Raw genomic sequence first — 24,450 nt, 5'->3', positions numbered from 1 at the left:
AAAAACTTTAGAAAAAACTTTTTTAATATAATTATACTACAGAATGTAAACATTGCTCACCTGCCTTATAGAAGATAGGAAATGCCTGTTTTTAGTTTATAATGACTGATGGATTCAATTTAACTTAAAATACTAATACCTCCTTTTTAATAATTCTTCTAGGCAATACAAACTGCTATTGAGCTCCTGTGGAGTTTCAAGAATACTGCACGTGAATGTCGGGAAGACCTGTTAAAAATTATTTCATTCTTTTTATTATTGTTTTTGCTATTGTTACTGTTATTATTATGTTTCTAATGAATATTTTTAATGTATTTAATATTAACTTCCTGTTCTTAAGTATGTGAAGGGAAGTTCACATACATACATACCAGTATGACTTCTGACATTTTATTTTCTGTTGTCTGTACCTCCTCCTTGATGCTTACCTTTATCACCTCATTCTAAACTTTCTCTCTGGCTTTCCAACTTTACAGCTCATCCCATCAAATCAACATTCCTTTAAAAATTGCTGATTATTGTTCTCCTACTCTGAAACCTCAGATGGTTTGAAGATTCTAATCCAGAGTTTTTTTAATTCAATACTGGAAGCCTTTTCTAATCTGAACATCTTAAACTGGGCAAAAACACCTCGGTCTGTTCTTGACTCTACTTTGTCTAATAATGTTCATTCTGTTATATCCATCATCCATTTGTCCAGTGCAAATAAGAAATAAGGGTATGTCTAACTCCACAAGAATCTTTTTGTCTCTTATCAGGGTCACTGAGTTGGTCAAGAATTTGCAGATTCCTAGACTCCATCTCAGTCCTACTAAATTAAAATCTGGAGTTTAGCCTGAACATCTGCATTTTTTTTAACATCTGCATTTTTAACCAACTGCAGTCAATTCTTAGATACACTAAAAATCTGAGAAACTGTCCTCAAGAGAATTTGTCTTAGAGTGCTTGGCATCTGATTATTAACTGCTTAGTTAATAAGTGTGTAATATGAAATAAAACCACACATTAAGTCATTTACCCAGTTATTCAACTTGTATTATATGAAGTTACATAAATGGTTCTATTTAAGGTGTATTTCTTGTCTTTGCTCTCCCCTCCCTACCTTGCCTCGAGAATCACACATAGTGGTATATTATTTAGAAACTGGTGATTCTTCATTTAAAATAACTGATTTGGGCAGCCCCCGTGGCTCAGCAGTTTAGTGCCTCCTTCAGTCCGGGGCCTGATCCTGGAGACCCAGGATCGAGTCCCACATCGGGCTCCCTGCATGGAGCCTGCTTCTTTGTCTGCCTGTGTCTCTGCTTCTCTCTCTCTCTCTCTCTCTCTCTCTGTGTCTCTCATGAATAAATAAATAAAATCTTTTTAAAAATTAAATAAAATAACTGATTTATGGGACGCCTGGGTGGCTCGCCGGTTTAGCGCCTGCCTTCACCCAGGGCATGATCCTGGAGTCTTAGGATCAAGTCCCACATTGGGCTCCCTGCATGGAGCCTGCTTCTCTCTCTGCCTGTGTCTCTGCCTCTCTCTCTCTCTGTGTCTGTCGTGAATAAATAAATAAAATCTTAAAAAAAAATAAAATAACGATTTACAAAGTTGGTATGATATTGTAAGCCACAAGTTCAGAAGAATTGTAGAAATTAGAAAAAAAAAAAACACTTCAAATATAAAGACAAAAATAGGTGAAAAGTGAAACAGTGTTAAAAGATATACCATGCTGAGACATAACATCAGCAAGGTGACAGAAGAGAATCCTTGGACCCTCCTCTCCCCAAAAAACATACCAAGTCATTGGTAATACAGAGACAAATTCACTTTGTGAGCAATCCAGAAACTAGTTGAGAGTGCCAAAAATATAAGTAGGGAAAGCATAGTGCCTTCAATAAATAGTGTTGGCAAAACTGGATATCTAAATGCAAAACAGTGAACCATACACAAAAATCATCTCCAAGATCTTAAACCATTAAACAACTAGAAGAAAATATAATAGGAAAGCTTTATGACATCAGTCTTGGCAACGATTTCTTGATCATGAGAGATATCAATAGCCTCCCTCAGGGGCACCTGGATGGCTCAGTTGGTTAAGCATCTGACTCTTGATCTCACCTCAGGTCTTAATCGTAAGATTCTGAATTCAAGCTCTGTGTTGAAAAAAATCAGAAAGGATATTGAAGATTTAGACAATACTCTGAACCAAGTTGATTAGATTGACATTTATGGAAAAACTACCCAACAACAATAATATATACATTCTTTTTATGTGAACATACAAAATTTACCAATATCGACTATATCCTGGGCCACAAAACCAGTTCACAATATTAATGGATTCCAATCATATCTGGTATGTTCTCTGTCCACAATAGATTTAATTTAAAAATCAATAACAGATCTCTGGAAAACCCATAGATAGTTGGGAGATTAAGTAATACATTTTTTTTAAGATTTTTATCTATGGGATCCCTGGGTGGCGCAGTGGTTTGGCGCCTGCCTTTGGCCCAGGGCGTGATCCTGGAGACCCAGGATCGAATCCCACGTCGGGCTGCCGGTGCATGGAGCCTGCTTCTCCCTCTGCCTGTGTCTCTGCCTCTCTCTCTCTCTCTCTCTCTCTCTCTCTCTCTGTGACTATCATAAATAAAAATTAAAAAAAAACAAAAGATTTTTATCTATTCATTATAGAGAGCACAAGCAGGGGGAGTGGTAGGCAGAGTGAAAGGGAGAAGCAGGCTCCCCGCTAAGCATGGAGCCCAGTTGAGGGCTTGATCCCAGGACCCTGGGATCCTGACCTGAGCCGAAGGCAGATACTTTACCAACAGAGTCACCCAGGTACCTCTAAATAATACATTTCTAAATAAGCCATGGGTCAGTGAGAAAAATCAAAGGGAAAATTAGGAACTTTTTCAAACAGAATCAAAATGAAGATACAACATATCAAAATGCTATGGACTGCTGCTAAAGCAGATTTCGAGCAGTTATCTCACTGAATGCCTATATTTCAAAAGAAGAAAGCTCTTAAATCAATAACTTTAGCTTTTAACTTAGGAATGAGAAATAGAAGAGCAACTTAAACCCAAACTAAGTAAAGGAAAAGGAAAACTAAAGGTCAGAGTAGAACTCAATAAACTAGAAAACAAAAATCATAAAGTCAATGCAAGATTTTATTTACTGAGATCAATAAAATTGCTAAACCTCTAGCTAGACTGATTAGGAAAAAAAATAATAAACTACCAATATTAGGAATAAGAAAAGTATTTTTGTGAAGAACATATTTACTGCCTTAATTATAGTGATGGTTTTTTGGGTTGTGTATATCTATCTATATATGTATATATGTCAAAACATCAAATTATATATCTTTAATATATACAGTTTATTGTATGTCATACCTCAATAAAGGTTTTAAAACAAATGGTTCATTCCCAAATTAAAGTCTTAATGTTGAGATTATTCTTTGGACTACTGGTTTAAAATGGGTTTATTTATGAAGACTAGTTTATGTCTGTGTGTATTATTTTTTGTTAATATTTGTTTTAAATGAAATTAGGTTTCATTCTTGTACTTTTTTTAAAAAATTGAGTTTTGTAAGGAGGGTTTCAGAATTTTTTAATCATTAATGGAAGAAAATCCTTTAAGAGAAGAAAATATGCCCTTGTTAAAAGTACATTTTCGAAAAAGAATATAAACAATGTGAAGCTAATGATTTCTCCCCTTTTAAGATTATGAAGAAAATGAAACAATCTTCTAAGGAAGAATCTTTGGTACCACGTGTGTGATGGCTTCAGACTGAGAAGACTGAGTCCCAAGCTTTATTTTGTGTCCTCTCCTAACCCCAAACATCCCCAGCATTGTAATCCTTCAAGTATGACATAAATATCTTTATCTCAATAAATAAAATACCACATTCCATTTATTAGTTTGTTTATTAGGTATTTGGAATGTAAAATATATTCTCAGAGTTTTACTAACACTCAGCAGCTTCTGAGAAGCTTCTAGTCTTGAAAGGCCACATACTGGAAAGTGTGGTTAAGGCCTAATGAAGATTTACAGGTACTCCTAAAGATTAGACTTCTGACCTAGGCCTTAAGTAATCGAGTTGATCTCAATTTTCCTCCTATTGCAGGTAATATATATATATATATATATATATATATATATATATATATATATATATAATGTTTTGTTTTGTTTTTTTTTTTTAAGATTTTATAGCATGAGCAGAGGGAGAAGGAGAAGCAGACTCCCTACTGAGTGTGGAGCGACACACAGGGCTGGATTCCAGAACCCCGAGATCATGACCTGAACCAAGGTCAGATGCTTAACTAACTGAACCACCCAGGCATTCCACAGATAATATTTTCTAAAGGTGGTCACACTAACATCTCCCACCCAACACTTCCTGTTAAAATTCAACTGTCTGCATCTTATACTTTTGTACCAAGGCTATTGAACATACCAAATAATATCCTCTGATATCAAAGTTGGTGGCCATGTCAAGGTCCTTCTTTCTAACCTTAACTAGGCTCCTGAGGTCACCTAACAATTCTGTGTTTCTTTTTCTTCCCCAACCCCCCCACCTTTTTTTTTTTTTTTTTTTTTTTTTTTTAGTAGGTGCCACACCAAACATGGGGCTTAAACTCACAACCCTGAGATTAAGAGTTGCATGCTTAGGGGCACCTGGGTGGCTCAGTTGGTTAAGTGTCTCCTTTCAGCGTAGGTCATGATCCTAGCCTGATTGAGCCTTCATTAGGCCCCCTGCTCCATAGGGAGTCTGCTTCTCCCTCTGCCCCTCACTTCACTTGTGCTTTCTCTCTCTACCTCTCAAATAAATAAAATCTTAAAATTATATATTAAGAGTCACATGCTCTACTGAGTTGGCCAGCTAGGCACCCCTCTTTCCCATTTTTAATTTTTCTCAAACTTCTGATTTCAGCACCACCTTCTTAAGCCAATGATAGATACTTCTACTTCACAAAGAAAATAGAAATAATTAATGGTGGAATGTCTTAAAAATATGTTGCTCAATAGTTGGGAGATAACTGGCTTTCCATCTAGTGAGAAGTTGTATCTTTCACCTCACTTTCAAACCAAAAATAAATTTCAGATTTAAATTTTAAAAATAATGGGGGTGCCTGGCTGGCTCAGTCAGTTAAGCATCTGCCTTTAGCTCAGGTCATAATCCCAACGTCCTGGGATGGAGCACCAAGTTGGGCTCCCCACTGAGCAGAGAGTCTGCTTCCCCCTTTCCATCTGCCCTTCCCACCCACTTGTACGCTCTCTCTCTCTCAAATAAATAAAATATTTTTAAAAACCCCAATATCATAGTCCACAATGATGTCTGAATAATTTCAAAATGGAGATTTTCTATAGAAGACTGAAGCTACAAAATATAGCCACTTTTTTATTTCATAAAAAGTAAAAAAATCCAGATGGAGAAAGACTCCACAGTCACTTGATAAGCACATATGACAGGCAAAGCAAATTTCTTCTTAAAAAAAAAAAAGATTTTATTTATTTTTTCATGATAGAGAAAGACAGAGACAGAGGCAGAGAGAAGCAGGCTCCATGCAGGCAGCCCGATGTGGGACTCAATCCTAGGACTCCAGGATCATGCCCTGGGCCAAAGGCAGATACTCAACTGCTGAGCCACCCAGGCATCCCCAAATTTCTTCTGATTAGACAGTTTTATAAATTAAGGATAATACCAAAAGTCCAAAAGTAGTCAAGATCTATGCAGACCGAACCTAGAAGAAATGCAAGTGTTCTTTACTTTGGAAAAGATAATCCATCATCATCTAAGAAATGCAAAGTAAAATGAAACACCAATATTTCTGTATCAGATTAACAATGATCAAAAACTATGATGAGGGGATCCCTGGGTGGCTCAGCCGTTTAGCACCTGCCTTTGGCCCAGGGCATGATCCTGGGGTCCCCGGATAGAGTCCCAAGTCGGGCTCCCTGCATGGAGCCTGCTTTTCCCTCTGCCTGTGTCTCTGCCTCTATGTGTGTGTGTGTCTCTCATGAATAAATAAATCTTTTTTTTAAAAAAAAATCGACTGGACAGTATCTGTTAAAGTAAAAAATATATATATATACGTGCCCTTTGGCCAGAAATTTCTCTCCCAAGATTTTGGTTTGTTTGTTTGTTTGTTTGTTTCTGCCAGGACTTCATCTTTCAGACTGGTATCTATACAAAGACTTTAGCCTAAGAATGTTCCCTACAAAATTGTCTGAAAGCAAAAGGTGATAGAGGTCTTTGACTAGCTAAGTGGTTAACTAAGGTCTTGGTTTGCAAAGTACTTAGTGATCTAGCAGGAATTTCCAACCCCTTCTAGGTCAGGTCAGGTGGTGAGTACTAAGCTAGGACCTGAACAAATGCATAGGAGTGAGTCAGATAAGGGAAGGATTCAGTGGAAATGTATTATCCAATGGAAAGTTAAGAGAGTTTGCTCCATTTGAGAAACAACATTCAGTATCACCAGAGAAAAGTTGAACTGCAAGAATAAATAGATCTGACCGTGAATGGTAAAAAGGAAAACGTATACTATGAAATTTGATCTTTAACCCGTGGACAATGGGGAGCCCTTAAAGGGCAATGGATCAGCATCAGATGTTTCTGAATGTCACATTGCTGAGTGGAAAATTAGTTCTATGGGAATAAATCAGAAGTTAGATCATTTATCCAATGATATTTACTAGTACCTATTGTGTGTTAGACACTGTCTAGTTGCTGTAGAAGAAGAAAAAGATAATTATCCAGGTAAAAGCAGATGGCCCATAGCCTAAGGAATAGTTGAGACTCTCCGGTTTGTACAATTGATGAGTGACCTTGCTATCACCTGAAATAAAGAACTTAGATGAAAGAGCTCATTTGCCAAGTGAAGTGGACACAGTCAGTTTGGGACATACTGAGTTTGAGGTGGAGTGGAGATGTCAGATAGAATCTTGCATGTGTAGGTCCTCAGGAGAAGGCTCTGAACAACATACACATCTGGGAACAGTAAGAGTGTGGACAGTAACTGATTCTTAGGGATTGGTGAGATCTGCCAGTGAGAGTCATTTAACAACTATCAAAAATTTTTTAAATAACTACTATGCTAGAGGCCAAAGAATTGTATAAAGACGGTTCCTATCTCCACAGAGCTTTCAATCTAGCAAGAAAGACAGGCTCATGCATACATAAAGTTACAAACTGATTTAATGATGCTGAAGAAAAAGCACAACTTTAATAATATGATGGAGATACAGAGCATAATAAATGACAGCAATGGATTACACCAAATGCTGCCAAAAATCATCATCATCATCACAGTCCCAGTTCTCCCCAAGGGAGGAGGATATCTACAGGAGAAAGTTCAGGCCTTTCAGAAAGCTGTGAAATGGATGGACTATATTTCTGAGGGAGTGACAGGCTGGTGTGTACTGAAGGTGTGGATGAGGTCTCTTTAGAAAGAAAGAGCTAAACTTTGGACTTTTTATTAACACTTCAAGCTTTTGCTTCAAGGTTTTTGGCATGCTGCCTCCCAACATGCAGGACCTGGCCTATGTGTGCTGAGGCTCACAGGTAAAAGTCTAAGTTATAGGAGGCCAGGGCTTGGGAACTGAGGGTCATGTCTAGTTTAACTTAGTCCCAGTATAGCCATGTTAGCCTTTAACTTTAACTCCCTGTCCATGTTCACACTGACAAGAGAGCATCGTCCACAATTTGGGATACCCTGCCTCCTTTCTCATCATCCCTGGAAACCCTTCCTCCAGATCCTCTCTTCTTGCTGCTATTCATGACTACTATAGGAACATCTCCTGAAACAGGGTGGGGGGCCCAAAAGTAGTGGCAAAGTTTTGTTTGTTTGTTTGTTTTAATATTTATTTATTCATGAGAGACACAGAGAGAGTGGGAGAGATACAGGCAGAGAAAGAAGCAGGCTCCATGCAGGGAGCCCGACGTGGGACCCGATCCTGGGACTTCAGGATCACATCCTGAACCCAGGGCAGATGCTAAACCACTAAGCCACCCAGGGATCCCAGTAGTGGCAAAGTTAGAGAGAAGGCCCCAGGACCTAAAGACATGGAGTCATTCACTCTCCTTAGAAAAGTTTTTGTTGAGACCCCAACTCTAACATTCCTTCAAATTAAGAGTCATCAGCGCCTTAATCACAAGTCAAATTTTGTTTACTGATTTTCTGAAGACTATCACAACAGAGAGGGCGACTCCAATGCCTTCTTCCCATCTTAGTCACAATAATATTTATCTCTTCTGCCTGAATCAGGAAGAAAGGACTCATCCTCTGTCACCCACAGCCACTTCATAATCCTCATTAGCTGTAGATTCAAGAGAAAAACAATAGCAGGACAAACATTTGCTGTTTTTCTGTATTTTCACTTGAACCATCCTAATTCTCCTCCTGGCTCTATGGATGCTGCAAAGTGGGTAGGAGAAAACTAAGAGAGTGCCGTAGGAAATTAAAAAGTACAAAGATTAATCGTTCAAAATCTTATCTCACTACACTGTATTTTAAAACTCATGTTGAGAGAAATGACCAAAGGAGGGGAAATAAGTGTAAAATTTGTGAAAAACAATAAATATTTATTGAGAAGCCCAAATTAGAGACATTTAATGTCTTAATTAGAGCCAGGAGGATGCCTGGCTCAGTGAGTTAAGTGTCTGACTTTGGCTCAAGTCAGGATCTCAGGACCCTGAGATCAAGCCCCAAATGGGGCATCCCGCTCAGCGGAGAGTCTTGTCCTTCTGCCCCTCCCCCCACTTGGGTGCATGCTCTCTCTTTCTCAAATAAATAAATAAAATCTTAAAAAAAAATAAAGCCATCTCTGAAAAAGATACATTGTATAGGTCTGTTTCCCTTGTCTTTCTCATTCTAAGCCACCATAGTCTGATTTCTGTTCCCAATCCTCTGCAAAACTCCTGCCAATTTCTGCAGTGAACTCTACCTTACCAAATCCAATGGGCACCTCCCTAGCTTCATCCTCCACTAACAGAACTTCCTTTCTTTTTTTTTTTTTAATTTTTTTTAAATTTATTTATTTATGATAGTCACAGAGAGAGAGAGAGGCAGAGACACAGGCAGAGGGAGAAGCAGGCTCCTTGCACCGGGAGCCCGATGTGGGATTCGATCCCAGGTCTCCAGGATCGTGCCCTGGGCCAAAGGCAGGCGCCAAACCGCTGCGCCACCCAGGGATCCCCAAAACTTCCTTTCTTGAAATGCTCTCTTTTCCAGAGAGCTGGTGCCACATCCTTGGTTTTCTCTCAACCTAACTGCTGCTTTTCTCACTCCTTTGTTGCACCATCCTGTACCTGGCTTGTCATTATTGCAGTAAGGAGTTGAACCTGCACTCTCTTTTCTTTTACTACACTCTCCCCCTAGATGACCTCATTAAGTGTTCTGGACTTTGCCACCTCCAACAGAATCACTGATTTAGATGAGGAACATCAGTGCTATCAAGTGAAAGTTGTTAGGTTACAAGATATTCACAGGTCCCAAAGTAGGATCCCGAAGATTACTTATTAATTGCAAAGGGTAAAAGAATGTGCCACCAGGGGCACCTGGCCAGCTCAGTTGGTGGAGTGTGAGACTCTTGATCTTGGTGAGTTCAAGCCCCACCTTTGGTGTAGGGATTACTAAAAAGGAAGGAAGGAGGGGGAGGAAAGATGGAAGGAAGAAAGGAAGGGAGGGAGGGAGAGAGGGAAGGAGAAGGGAGGAAGGGAGGAAGGAAGGAACCATCATAGCAAATGGTAAAACACCACTAATATTAGGATGTCCTTTTGTCAGGTGCCTTCTAATATGATACAATATGCATACACAGCACTATCAGTCTAATCAAGTCTCAAAAATAACACTTTACAGAAAATACAAGACTTAGTCCCTGAAGAAAATCATCAGGTAATTGATAATGTCTCGGCAAAAAGCCAATGTGATGAGACAAAAAAAGTATGCATGTTCACATAAAAACTTGCACACAAATGTTTATAGCAGCTTTATTCATAATTGCCAAAACTTGGAAACAGCCAAAATGTCTTTCAGTAGGTGAATGTATAAATAAATTGTGATACACCCAGACAATGGAATATTAACCAATGTTAAAAAGAATGAGCTATCAAGCCATGAAAATGCACAGAGGAAACAAATGCATATTATGAAGTGAAAAGAGTCATTCTGAAAGAGTCATTCTGTATACCGTGTGATTCTAACTATATGACGTTCCAGAACAGGCAAAATTGTGGAGACAAAAAGATCAATGGTTGCCAGGAGCTGGCAGAGGAAGGAGAGGGATGAATAGGTGGAACACGGAGGATTTCTAGGGCGGTGAAAATGCTCTGTATGACACCACAAAGATATGCCATTGTATATACATTTGCCCAAACCCATAGATACAATACCAAGAGTTTACTAATGTAAAGTGTGGACTTCTGGTGATTACAGTGTGTCAGTGTAGGTTCATCAATTGTAACAAATGTACCACTCTTGCGGGTTTGTTGCTAAGGAGGGAGGCTGTGCAAGTGTGAGGGGCCGGGATGAAGTGTGGTAGGGAGGGATATGGAGAATCTCTTTACCTTCCACTCACTTTTCCTGTGAATTTAAAACCACTCTTTAAAAAAGGAGATTAAAAGAGTAAACAAAATGTGGGAACCTTCATGACATACTGATTTTTTAAAAAAGTTATAAAATAAATTTTTGGAACAATTAGAGAAATTTAAATGTAGCTGATATGGAATTGTGAATCTTCTTAAGTGTGACAATGGTCTTGCAGTCATATGAGAGAATGACCTTATTCTTAGAAAATGGATACTGATGTTTTTAAAAATAAAATGTCATGACATTTAAAAAAAAGTCTTTTTGAAACGTTTCAGAAAAAGCATGTTTTTTATTTAAGATTTTATTTATTTATTCATGAGACACACAGGGAAACAGGCAGAGACACAGAGGGAGAAGCAGGCTCCCCACAGGGATCCTGATGCAGGACCAGATCCCAGAACTCCAGGATCACAACTTGAGCCAAAGGCAAATGCTCAACCACTGAGCCACCCAGGTGTCCCACAAAAACCAATTTAATTTAAGAAATATATAGAGGGGAATCTGAGTGGCTCAGTCAGTTAAGCCATCAACTCTTGATTTTGGCTTAGGTCATGGTCTTGGGGTAGTGAGATTGCACCCTCAGCAGGCTCTATGTGCTCAGCGGGGAGTCAGCTTGAGATGCTCTCTCTGCCCTTCCTCCTGCTTGTGTGCTCTCTTTCTAAAAAATACATCTTTTTTTTTTTTTTAAGATTTTATCCATTTATTTATGAGAGACAGAGGGAGTGAGGCAGAGATGGAGGCAGAGATGGAGGCAGAGGGAGAAGCGGGCTCTCTGTGGGGACCCCAATGTAGAACTCGATCCCAGGACCCTGGAATCATGACCTGAGTGAAAGGCAGACACTCAACCACTGAGCCATCTAGATGCCCAATAAATAAATCTTTAAAATAATAAAATATATATAGAGAAAGCAATTATAGTAGAATAGTAACAATTGTTGAATTTGGGTAGAAATGGGGTAAGAATGTTCATTAAGCTCTTCTTTTAATTTTTTTGTAAGTTTGAAAATTTTTATAATAAAAAGTCTAAAAAATTCTACATTAGCTAAAAAGTTGCATATGTACAATTTTAGTTCAGTCCTCTCGAGGTTCTGACTCATGTATCCCTCCTTCCTCACACCCTCAGCTGATGGCATTACCACATACTTAGCTGAGAACTGAAGCAGTCAGGCAGGACTTCCACATCTTTCCTTTGTTAAATTTGCCAACCCGAATACATGTGTCCTCATGTTCTCTTGCCTCTACTCCTTGTAGGACATTGTATTATTCTTCGAAATATAGTAATTCCAGGGGGAGGGTTATCCTTCTCCTCTCCATTGAAGTCAGGCTGGGCCATGAGACTTGCAGTGTCCCTCCCTTCAGAAGAATTCGACATTCTTGTCTCTGCAAATGTGAATTGGAATACAGCCCTATTTCTAAACAAGGTCACATTCTGAGGTGCTGGGGATTAGGATTTCAACATGTCACTTTGGGGGGCAAAATTCAACCTGTAACACATCCTATTAGTTTAGTGGATCCTCCCTACTTCATACAAATGTGCTCTAGTAATAGACCTTTCAAAACCAAACAAAAAAAAGAGGCAAAACAAAACTCATAATCCTCCTTGGATCTTATATCACCCTCCACCCTTCCACACATTCACCTCTTTATAGAAACAGTGTTTGGAAGAGTTTTCTACAATACCTAGTTCCCCTCCTTATTTTCCAGTCCTTTCTCTCACCCTTCAGTTGAACTTCTGTACCCTTCCTCCACTAACCTACCAATTCCAGTGGCCAAATCAAAGAATTTGGCAGTGTCCCTGGGATAGTGGTGATGGTTGAACAACTCTAAAGATATCATCGAAAACCACTGAATTTAACACTTTAAAAGGCTGACTTTTAAGGTGTTTTTTTCTGTATTGATTTCTAAATTTCCTTATATAGCATGACAATTAGCTCTCGGATTTCTCATGCATCATATATATTTTCTCCCAGCTTGTCTTTTTTTTTTTTTTTTTTAAGATTTTATTTATTTATTCATGAGAGACACACACAGAGAGAAGCAGAAACACAGGCAGAGGGAGAGGGAGAAGCAGGCTCCCTGCAAGGAGCCAGATGCCGGACTTGATCCCTGGACTCCCATCACACCCCGAGCTGAAGGCAGACACTCAATCACTGAGCCACCCTGGTGTCCCTCCCAGTTTGTCTTTTGACTTGGTTAATTATCACTATTATTGTTGCTGTTGTTATTACACAGATATTCACAAAAATGTACCTGGTTTATATTGTCGGTATTTTCACTTTCGGTTTCTGAATTTCATGATATGCTCATAAAAGGATACCTCACTCCAAGATTATTGTACGCATTTTCCCCACATCTTAAACCTTTCAAACCTGTTAAGAACTTATTTTAGTATAAGTAAAGTAGGAATTTATTATTTTTAATTATTAATTTTTATTTATTTATTTATTTATGATAGTCACACACAGAGAGAGAGAGAGAGAGAGAGGCAGAGACACAGGCAGAGGGAGAAGCAGGCTCCCTGCAACGGGAGCCTGATGTGGGATTCGATCCTGGGTCTCCAGGATCACGCCCTAGGCCAAAGGCAGGCGCCAAACCGCTGTGCCACCCAGGGATCCCTTAATGATTAATTTTTAATTCATTTTTATTCCCTAATAAATTCCTACATGTATATTTGAGTCTATGAGTTAATTAGCATAAAAGTATCTTTCTTACAAACCTGGGGGGTTAGGAGAAAGATTAGGTTTGGAGGGACAAGATGATGAATTAATATTAAATTTACTTTAAAAACCTTTCTTGGGCCTGTGAGTTTGATATACCAGTGGAACATACTGGTAAAGATGCCTTTTAGGCATGTGGAAATGGGAAGCCATAGATTGAGAGAGAGTTTGGGACAGAGCCATTCATGTGGGAATAGGAATCACAGAGATAGGAAAAACCTTGGATGTTGGAATACAAGGTAATTTTTAAAAGAGTGTTACAAGCGAGAGGAGGTTGTAAAAAAGAAGAAATAAAAACCTTTGTTCTTGCCCTTGGGGTATCATTATAACTAAGAGATATATCTCTTAAACTTGAAAAAATGTGTGCATATCCCATCGAGGAAAACGCTTTTGATTTCTTAGGTCCTAATGAATTTAAAAATGTAAATACTGTCCAAGTAGTTCATCATTTGTATTGTAACTGAACTTGGGGGGTTCACCTCTTGGGGTGTATTAAATTGAATACAACCCAAAGAAGTGTTGAAAGCAAATAACTTTTTATTACTTCTTACAAGTTAAGAGACAAGGATAGCTTTCAAAGCACTATCTCCCCATGGGGTTAGTAAATGAAGCTTTTATTCGGTGTATTAGGGGGCAGGGAGCTTCCATGTACATTAAAGAATGTACACATATTCTATTACTTAGGCACTTTAGTTTACGCATGCCTAGCTCATCAACATGCTAGAGCATACATGTTGAATGTTCAAAAAAATGGCAGAAAACCTCACCCACTGAAGGAGATCTTAGTATTGTAATGAGCTAAGGGTAACTTCAGGACAGCAGAGGTAAGTTCTGTGCAAGTCCTCAGCTCCAAATTAGTTCAGAATGGCTCATTCACATGGCTATCAGGAAAATACCTAGCCAGGTGTCTCCTTGGCAGGAAATACTGGTCTGGCAAAACAAAACATTCATACCCTGTTTTTGTCCCTATTCCCCCTCCTCCCTTCTGCTAATAACTTTCAGCCCTCTGATCTGAGTAACTTCCAAATGCAGCCTAGGTAACAGTACCAATGCAATGGCTAACACTACTTCAAACTTATATCCTGGAAATTGCTGACTGAATCTAAGCTTGACTTACCCAAATGATCCAAAATATGACTGTTATTATTTTAAAATTGAGGCATAAATTACATATAGTAATACAGATAGTGAAATGAACAGATCTAAAAATCTTTTTTAAAAAAAATTCAATTGCTGGACTCATGGGTGGGTGGCTCAGCAGTTGAGCGTCTGCCTTCAGCTCATGGGATCCAGGATAGAGCCCTGGATGAGGCTCCCTGCGGAAAGCCTGCTTCTCCCTCAGCCTATGGCTCTGCCTCTCTGTCTCTCATGAATAAATAAATCTTTAAAAAATAATAAAAATTCAATTGCAACTTATTTTTTTAAACTTAAAATTTTTTTTAAAGTAACCTATACACCCAGTGAGCTTGAACTCATGACCCGGAGATCAAGAGTCACATACTATACTGCCTGCCAGCCAGCCACCTCCAGATAACTTATAGTTTGATAAGCATATGTATCCTTGTTACCTATCAAGATATAAAACTAAAAAAAAAAAGATATAAAATATTCTCATAACCTCAGAAAGTTCATTTACGGCCCTCACAATCAACCCCTCCTTCTCCCCCAAGCTAGTTTTTTCACCATAGATTAGTTTCAACTGTTTCAGAATTTCACATAAGTGGAATCATACTCTTTTGTGTCTAGTTTCCTTAACTCAGCATAATGATTTTGTGTTGCATTCATATAGTTCATTTCTTTGTATAGCTAAGCAATATCCCAATAGTTTGCATATACCACAATCTATCCATTCATCTATTAATGGATATTTAGGTTATTTCCAGTTTTAGGTTATTTTGAATTAATCTGCCATATTCTTGGACAAGTCTTTATGTATATACACTTGCATTTCTCCTTGGTAGTCATCCAGAAATGGAATTGCTGAGTTAGGAGTTCAACTTTATAATAAATTGCCCAACAGTTTTCTAAAGTGGTTGTGTCATTTTATACTCCCACTGGCAATGAATGAGCAATCTAGTTGCCAAAAATGCTTGTTAGCATATGATGTTATCTTTTTAATTTTAACCATTGTTAAGTATGTAATGGTATTGTAACTGAACTAATATAGTGAGTTCCCTCTTTGCTAAGTTACAGATAGGATCTATGCCAAGTGGAGTTGTCGCACAAAGCAAAATTTTATTTGCAACATATAAGGAAATCACAGGGAATAACTTTCAAAGCGGTGAGTCCCCAAGCAAGGATGAATGGCTTCCTTTTATTTAGGGTTAGGATGAATATTTAGAAGGGAGCCTGGTCATTGAATGTAGAGGCAGGTATAAAGTCACACATGTACCTTAAGGAAACATGCCTGTATGTACATGATATAGTGAGTGAATGAGGCTTGTCTTCCCCCCTTCTTGGGTGGAGATTTTATGCTGTTATATTATATAATAATAAAGTATTATAATGAGGGAAAGGTAACTGTTGGTGACTTCACAGGCCATTACATTGTCCATCTGTGCAGGTGTGAGCCAGAGTTTGAGTTCAAATTGCTCATGTGATACTCAGGAGAACCCTGTCGAGTCAGACATTATTGCTTGAGTTTAAGTTTCCATCACAGGGTGGATGTTTCGCTCCTCTGGTCTTTTGCCTGAGTTGAGGTAAGCTGGAAAGAAGAGCTTAAGGAAAAATGTGGGACAAAGGTCGGTGGGCATGAGTACAAGTCTTAGGATCTGGCTGGTAACAGTATTTTAAGTTTGTGAGAGACAGAGAGAAGCAGAGACATAGGCAGAGGGAGAAGTGGATTCCCTGTGGGGAAGCCTGATGCGGGACTTGATCCCAGAACCCCCGGTTCATGACCTGAGTAAAAGGCAGACGCTCAACCACTGAGCCACCCAGGTGCTCCTCAATATGATTTTAGTTTGCATTTCCCAGATATTGAACTTTTTCTTATATGATTATTAACCATTATTACATCTTTGTGAAGTATCTGTTGAAAATGTGTGCATTTTTAAAATGATGTTTAAAAATTATTAAGTTGTAGTGTTGTTGATATCTGACCTCTGTTCTTCTAGAGCCAAAATATAACACGAGGACAGTGTGGAATAGAGTAACAACAGTTTTATTGTCTTGTCAGGCAAAGGAAGCTGCAGCAGGCTTTCAAAAACTGCAAGCCCCCCTGGAGAAAGGAGCTGGGGGCTTTACAGGGGAACAGATGAGCTAGCCAGTTTCCACAGGAATTAGGTTTGCATGGCCAGCCTCTGTAGTTGGTACTGCAATGAGGGTGGTACTGCGATCTCTTGCAGAAGGGAGGAGGGAGGTTTGTGGGAGAGAGGGAAAAGGTTACTCTGTTTAAAATCAAGTTTTGCTGAAGCATTAGTCCAGCCTTTTGATTTTTGTTCAACTTTATGCTTTAAAATTTTAATTTTAATTTTTTAAAAGACTTTATTTCAGAGAGAGAGAGAGAGAGGAGGGAGGGGCAGAGGAAGAGGGAGAGAAACTCAAGCATACAACAGCTGAGGGCTGAGACCCTGAGATCCTGACCTGAGCTGAAACCAACTGGACCAACCAGGTGCCCATTATGCATTTTTAAAATAAGTTATTTATTTATTTAAACAATCTCTACCCCCAACTTGGGGCTTGAATTCACAACCTGGAAATCAAGAGTCACATGCTCCACCAACTGAGCCAGTCAGGTGTCCTTCAACTTTATGCTTTTGTGCAATTTCAGTAGGGTTCTTTAAATATTCTGACTATAACTCCTTTTTGGATATATGTATAAAGGTTTTTTCCCCCCCTCAGTCTGTGATTTGCTTATTTATTTTCTTAATATTGTTTATTGATGGATACAAGTTTTTAATTTTGATAAAATTTATCAATTTTTAAAAATTGCATAGTTTCCATTACTTATAGACCTTCCACACGTTTTATAGAGTTTACTAGGTGCTATGTGCTTGAAGCGTCTGGAATAAAGGGTTAAGTGTTTTTTTTTCTTAGCTCTATCTAAATAGCATTTCATTGTTGTTGTTCTTAAGTTGTTACAGAGCCATAGTCCAGAACAATGGTTCAAAATTTAACTGAGCATGTTCACTGTCCTTAAAATCGTTAAAAATAAGATTGCTGGGCTCCATTCCCATAGAATGATTTTGTTTCGGGTTTGGTGATACAGGCAGGTTTGCAAATTATTCATCTAGAAGTCCTTGATGCTTGGCCTAACTTAAAGCTACTCCACCTACAATTTTCTGTTGGACGGCAGCATAATGTTAATAGAAATGACCTGTTGCATTTTAATTTTTGGGTGCTGTTACCACCAGTGTCTTTTACTGTTTGTCGAAATAGTTAATTAGAAGATACTAGGCAGGGAACCCCTGGGTGGTTAAGTGCCTGCCTTTGGCCCAGGGTGTCATCCTGGAGTTCCGGGATCGGAGGGAGTCCCACATCAGGGTCCCTGCATGGAGCCTGCTTCTGTCTCTGCCCACCCCTCCATCCCCGTTTCTCTCTCTATGTCTCTCATGAATAAATAAATAAAATCTTAAAAAAAAAAAAAAGAAGATACTAGGCAGAAAAGCACTGAAAAACTTTACCAAGACTCTGTTGCAGTAAGGCATAACTGAATAAAATATTTCAGGACTCAATTGCAAGATCTGTGTGGTTTCCAACTGTGAGTCTTACTTTTCTTCTGCAAGAAAATTGCAACAAGTCTTCACAGGAAGTTTTTTTGTTTGTTTGTTTGTTTCTTCTTTTTTTTTTTAAATTGGTTCTCCCAATGGTTTTGCTAATAGACCCTAACTTGGCATGCAATTAAACATAAAACTTCTCATTGGGTATTTTCAAGACTGCCAGGGGGAATCAGCTGCCAGTTTACTGCAATGTGGAAAACTGCATGAGATTCTGGGATTGGAATCAAAATGCTAATTTAAAAGGTCGAGTGAAGCTGGGGCTCACGTTTTTGCGTGCCTGCGCTCTCTTCAGGCAGAACAAAGACCCAGGCAAAAGAGGCAGAGGCTGAGGCTCATCCCAAATCTGTTTTCCCGAGGTAATTCTGGAATCATGCCTGAAATGCCGGAGGACATGGAACAGGTAAGACCTAGCTATTCAAGAAATGAAGCATTCTGGAGTTAGTTTCTTTAAAAAGCATCCCAGTGAATGATAAAAACCAAAAGGGTGAGTTAAAAAAAAGAAAAAGGAAAAAGAAGCGGGCGTCATTCATTTCTTTAAAACATGTAACTTTGGGACATGGAAGAATCAGCCAACTTTAATTATTGACCTGAGAACCAGGCTTTGAAGAGCTCAGCTAAGTCTCATTAATTGACAAAAAAATAAAATAAGATGCAAAACAGAACAGCAGTTTCTTTTACCGGATTAAATGCAATGGTGTCGGTGAAGGTTCTATATAAGTAAGGATTTTATCTATAATTGTGTGTTCCAGCCTTTCTTTGTCTTAGCAAGAATTGAATTGCTAACCTAACTTTAGCTCCAGGCTACTCTCTTTAAATTTATAGATTTAGCCACCACAGGCACTTGGATTTTGTCTGTACGACAGTGGCATTTTTGTTCACGGAGAAACTTTCATTTTTAAAGAGAATGATTAAAAACTGTGCATGAACACAGTATGTCTCTCGAACTAGACTCAAGTTTTACCTGGGACGTGTCAACCCAGATTCTCAAAGGACAAAAAAACTCTTGTTCCTAACTCCGGACAAGGCTGCTCTGAAAAATTAAAAAAAAAAAAAAAAAAAAAAAAAAAGCAATTGCATATGCATGTGCTTAACTGTTCGCACTGGATACTTAAAAAAAATTTTTTTTTAAACCAGAAGGATCCGGTTGCATCAACGGGGCGCATCTAGAAATTAACCACCACAAAATCCAACTTTTAAAGAAAAGGATTAGCTGGATCTTGAATTTGCCTCCCCTTCCCACCCTCTTTGTCTGCAGATTAGGAGTGTTTTGCGCTGGGCCAGTCCTCTCAAGGACTCTCTGAATAATGCGAAACTCGATGAACAGGAACAGCTCGGGTAAAAATTAAATTTAAGAAAAAGAAAAAAAAAATCGGAAAGTGCGAGGCCTCAGGCTCCCCTCCCCCATCCCCCGGTCCTAAGAAAGCTGGTTTACTCGAGGAAGGAGAGGAGTTCTTGTCGGGGGGTTGGGTAGAAAGGAGACTCCGGGGCTCAGACAAAGGACAACTTTTCCGAAAGGCTGCTTAGTCTTTAGGTCTAAAATAAGCAAAAAGGGATTATAAAAATGAGGCCTTTGAGTCGAAGCCCCTCCCCCCCCCCCGGCGGCCAGGCGCGGGGGCGGCCTTGCGGTCTGGCTGGTGCCGCCCGGCCCGGCTCTGCCCGAGGGGATCGCGCGCCCCGACCGAGCGGACGCCGCGGTTTGGAGCTGCCCCGGGGGCCGTTTCCACCCCGGGCGGGGGAGGGGGCGGTGGTGCGGCCGATTCGTTGCTTTCCAGAAGCCGGACGAGCGGGGAAGGCCTGGCGTGCCTCTGGGTCTCGTCCCCTCGGCTTCCTCGGTGTTTGACGGCGGCTGCGGAGGCCGGGCCCGACCCGAGGCTCGAGTGGGGCCTGGACGCCCCCGTTCGACCCGCGACAGCGCCCGGTCCCTGGCGCGGCTCCCGCAGAGCCTGGTTCTGCGTTCACGGGTAAAGTCCGGGACTCTGTGAAATATGAAGCGGCCCCCGGATCATTCCTCCCCCGAACCCCTCGCTTTTTATCTTGGACTAGGTTAAAAATAGTTTTGACTTATTTGGACTTTCACACGTACCACTTTAGAACATCCCAGGGAGACAAACGGGTTGTTGAGGTGTCCGCGACTCACCGACACTTGTATTTTTATTCTTTTGCCTTCCTGACTGTCTGGACCAGAACAAAACAAAACAAACCACAACACCCCACTCCTGTAGCTGCAGGGATAGACGCCTGCCGCCCCCCCCGCCCCCCCTCGTCTTGCCCAAACCCACCCCCGGCTTTAAAACAGCTGCTCTCACTTCACGGATTACAAGCCCAGTTCATTGTTACGCGCTGCGCAGTCTGGAAACTTGAAAAGCCAGGCGATTCAGTCCGATCTTTCCCTAGTCCAGAACAAAGGCAAAGGGGAAAAAAAAGTGCACAAAACGACCCCTCCCAAATCCAGAACTTGGGTTCACGGCGTCGGGCCAAGGCCTTTGTTCGGCGTATCCCTTTAAGAGTTGGCGAGCGGGCCGGGAGCGTACTGAACGCGCCCGCCCCCTTTTGGGGGGCATCGGCCGAGCGTGGCCAATCAACGGGCGCGGCCTTGGCGGCGGAAGCCGGAAGCGGAGAGCGGGGGCCGGGCCCGGAGCTAGGGAGGCGGGCCCAGGGCGACGGAGCTGCGGCCCTCGGCGATCCCGGGCTGGAGGAAGTGGCGGTCGCTGCGGCGGCGGCGGCGCGAAGACGGCGGGCATGGTGGGGCGGGAGAACGAGCTCTCCATCCACTTTGTCCCCGGGAGCTGCCGGCTGGTGGAGGTGAGGCAGTCGGCCCTGGGGTCTCGTGGAAGCTGGGAGTGCAGAGGGGGACGGTCCAGATCGTGGGGGCTCCAGTGCTTTACGCTGCGCATCCTGCAGGAATGCGAGCCCGGCCCGGAGTCGCCCCAGCACCTCCTTCCGAGCTCCGGGGGGGAGAGGGCGGCGCCACCGAGTTTGTTTACCTCCGCGCACACCCGCCGGTATTTGCGCTTCCAGTTCTGCGGCAGGAAACGAGTAGGTCTGGTTTCACTCCGGTGCCTTCTCTTTCCCCTGCCGTTAACGGAGAGGGGCTCTTCGGAGCTCTTTCGGTTTTGCTTTATCTCTCTGAATTTCCCTTTTTCATTCTTTGTTTGTATCTTTTGATCTTCCCCGTTCTTGCCCCTGAGAAAGAATGGGAAAGTGGTTTTTTTTTTTTTTTTCTTCAGAAATAGCAGTTTTGGAGATGACAACTTCCTGAACTCTTAGTTCGGTGCAGGGCGCTGTGTATGCCCTTTGCATGCATTATTTAATCGTCATAGCTATAAGATACTGTTCTGCTCCGTTTTACAGGTGAGAAAATTGAGGCTTACAGAATGAGTCCTTCGCCCAAGTTCAGGAATCTTTCTCACTTTGTCAGGTTTCAGAGCCGCTGTGGAGGTTACATAAAGGAAGGTGGTTACTGTGGGAGAGCTATCGCAGACCTCCCCCCTCCTCCATTCTTGTATTTCGTTCCAGGCCTCCCAGCATTCAATCCACAGAATATATCTAGCAGTGGGGAAAAGAATGCCTAGACCGATGTGTGTTAACGGGAATAAGATATGGGAGATGGCTGGTTTTGATCATGCAGAATTTTTGTGCTTCCAAGATATAGTGTATTTAGTGTTTCTAATCAGTTTGGGGTTTGGGGGATAAAGTTAGGCTAGATGGGCTATTGAAACTTCTGTATTGTTCCTATGTGCCCTCAAAAATACTGAGTGCATAATGTTGCATATTGCTTACATATATATATACACACACATGGGTGTGTGTAAAGCTTAATCTTTTTTTACAGTAGTTCAGTGAACTAATGAAAATAGGTTTTCATGATTCCCTTCACTAAAAACTATACATCCTTAATCTTTTTTTAAAAAAAAGATTTATTATAATTTATTTATTTACTTATTTTAAAGATTTTATGTATTTATTCATGAGAGACAGAGAAAGGCAGAGACATAGACAGAGGGAGAAGCAGGCTTTCCCCGGGGAGCCTGATGCAGGACTTGATGCCAGGACCCGGGGATCATGACCTGAGCCAAAGGCAGACACTCAACTACTGAGCAACTGGGGTGCCCCTGATTTTTTTTTTTTAATTTTAAAATAATCTCTCCACCGGACATGGGGCTCAAACTCACAGCTCTGGGATCAAGAGTCGCATGCTGTACAGACTGACCTAAGATTTAGGTCCCCAACCTAAATCTTGACACGTTTTTTGATGCTCTGTCAAAACGTGTAGAATTAAAATCCACTTGTGAGAATGAATTTCACAGTGCCTTACAACTTATATCGGAGAAGGCAACTGTAGCGATAACCTGTTAAGACTTGTAGAGGGGCAGCCTGGGTGGCTCAGCGATTTAGCACCACCTTCAGCCCAGGGCCTGATCCTGGGGTCCTAGGATCAAGTCCCACTTCTCCCTCTGCCTGTGTCTCAGCTACTCTTTCTCTGTCTCTTTCTATCTCTCTGTCTCTCATTAATAAATAAATAAAATCTTAAAAAAAAAAAAAAAAAGACTGTCTTATAGGATACAAATAGGGTGACAGTAGCAGTTAGACCAGTGTCACCTAGGTTATCATAGCATCTTGAGTCCAGTGATTACTACTCAGAGATGCCTCCAGGGGATTGTTGAATGAGGATCAATTAAAGAAATGAATAGGAAACTGCCAAATTTAGGTTCTAAAAATAGCAAAGTATTGTATTTAACCACTAAAATTTAAGAAGATCTCTATTTAGATGTTAGTGATGTCTCATTCTTTTTCTAGGACATTTTTAGTAGAAGTTAATGCATGTGTGCTAAAGTACAAATCACTGTCCCAAAGTAGTGTTTGACCATTTTGAAAGAGCCATTTGTTACATTACCTATAGTTTGGAATCATTTGATTAGGTAGCCTAATAAAAGTAGTAAGTCTACATTTATTTTTATGTGTTTAATTTTTCAGTAATTCTTTTGGTGTCTATAAATCTGGTCACTTGGGGTTCTGTACTTCTAAGAGTTTATGTAATTAGAGGCAAATACGTTCAGAGTAGTTTAATGTTTGATAGAAATTAAGGAAGTAGATTTTTCAAGCAATAGAAATTAAGGAAGTAGATTTTTCAAGCAGAAAATATTTTCAGCTCTTTATTGTGATTTGGGTTAACTACAGCTTCTTATTCATTCTGAGTTCCTTGAAGTGCATGAACACTCCTATGTTTTGTAGGACTAAAATATTTTATGCAGTAACAGTCCAAAGTAATTTTTTAGGATAATGTTTCTTTTCTTTTAAAAATTAAAACAAAACAAAACAAAACAAAAACTGTGCACTTTTGAAAAGCTTCAGGTGTTTATATATAGAAAGTAAAAAATAGATATTTTTGTTTGGCATTTTTTAATTTCAGAATGAGGCATATTTTATTTGCCAAGCACCAACAAATTTGCAATCCAAGTGAAAAAAAATCTTGTCTTGGCTCCTATAGTGGTGACAGAAGGTGCTCTTTGAGTCTCTAGAGAGAACTCTGTGAAAAGAGGAAAAATTAAGTAAATAAAGTTCCTTTCACTCTTTTCAGACTCAGTCCCCTCTGTGTTAAGGATAATATGGAAAATGTTAGAATTGTAGAGCTGTAAAGTTGGAAGAGCCGTAGTCATCTTGTCCAAATGCCTCATTTTACTAATGAGGAATTAGATCAATTGAGATTTCAATAACTTCTCAATACCACATTTTGTGGCAGAACAGTTAAATTTTAATCATTATGAAATCAAATAGAAGGTCCAAGGATAAAGACACAACCCAGTATGTATTTGGCTAGACCACAGAAGCTAGAAACAAACGAAACAAGTTCTGAGCCCAGCCTTTTCCCTGTACTGTGGGTAAAGCCTTTAACATCTCTTGGGCTTCAGATTGCTCAGTTTGGAAATATTTGCCTTGCATGTCCAACAAGGCTATTATGATTGGAAGGTAGGCTTACATAACACTCGATAGTTTTGAAATATAAGATTGTGCAGTATCATTTCCGTTTTAGAAAATGCTTGCACTTCAGATCTCTGCTCTCTTATTAAAAGAAAATTTTTGAGCATTGACATCTAACCACTGAGTACCATGGACTATTACATATTTTCTTCTAGAGACCTTACAAATTACCCCAGAGTATGAGGATATAAGGTTGTATTTTTTCTATGCAATCTCATCCTTTTTTATTTATTCATTTTATTTTTTAAAGGTTTTATTTATTTATTCATGAGGGATCACAGAGAGAGTCAGAGACACAGGCAGAAGGAGAAGCAGGTTCCTCACAGGGAGTCCGATGGTGGGACTCAATCCCAGGACCCTGGGATCACGCCCTGAGCCAAAGGCGTATACTCAACCGCTGAGCCACCCAGGTGTCCCAACCTCATCCTTTTTAGAAGTTAAACATCTTAAATT

General features: G+C 40.2%; 2 protein-coding genes and 1 long non-coding RNA gene across 9 annotated transcripts in view; 2 read left to right on the top strand and 1 right to left on the bottom strand.

Moving 5' to 3' along the window:
• The window catches only part of HMMR (hyaluronan mediated motility receptor), a 46,438-nt gene extending 42,550 nt beyond the window's left edge, over positions 1 to 3,888 (top strand). For all 4 annotated transcript variants that reach the window (XM_025435049.3, XM_025435048.3, XM_025435047.3 and 1 more), the window contains one exon: positions 163 to 3,888. In XM_025435049.3, coding sequence (XP_025290834.1) covers positions 163 to 182 — 20 coding nt within the window. In that variant the 3' untranslated portion in view covers positions 183 to 3,888. The remainder of the gene's footprint in view (positions 1 to 162) is intronic.
• On the bottom strand, positions 345 to 20,613 carry LOC112651725 (uncharacterized). The gene is made up of 5 exons (XR_007410251.1): positions 20,298 to 20,613; positions 20,102 to 20,193; positions 18,284 to 18,392; positions 11,727 to 11,963; positions 345 to 2,138 (listed from the first exon to the last, which is right to left on the bottom strand). It is a non-coding gene; the product is annotated as an uncharacterized LOC112651725 (long non-coding RNA).
• The window catches only part of MAT2B (methionine adenosyltransferase 2B), a 22,299-nt gene continuing 16,132 nt past the window's right edge, over positions 18,284 to 24,450 (top strand). Inside the window, exon 1 of one of the 4 annotated variants that reach the window (XM_025435051.3) lies at positions 18,284 to 18,418. In XM_025435051.3, the coding sequence (XP_025290836.1) occupies positions 18,389 to 18,418 (30 nt within the window). In that variant the 5' untranslated portion in view covers positions 18,284 to 18,388. Of the gene's footprint in view, positions 18,419 to 20,645; positions 20,821 to 24,450 lie in introns of those variants that run through there. The other 3 variants (XM_025435050.3, XM_025435052.3, XM_035715308.2) reach the window with 3 other exon arrangements.

Source organism: Canis lupus, chromosome 4 (genome assembly GCF_003254725.2).
Source record: "Canis lupus dingo isolate Sandy chromosome 4, ASM325472v2, whole genome shotgun sequence".
In the NCBI taxonomy this organism is placed as follows: domain Eukaryota; kingdom Metazoa; phylum Chordata; class Mammalia; order Carnivora; family Canidae; genus Canis; species Canis lupus.
This window is presented reverse-complemented; position numbering and strand designations above follow the sequence as displayed.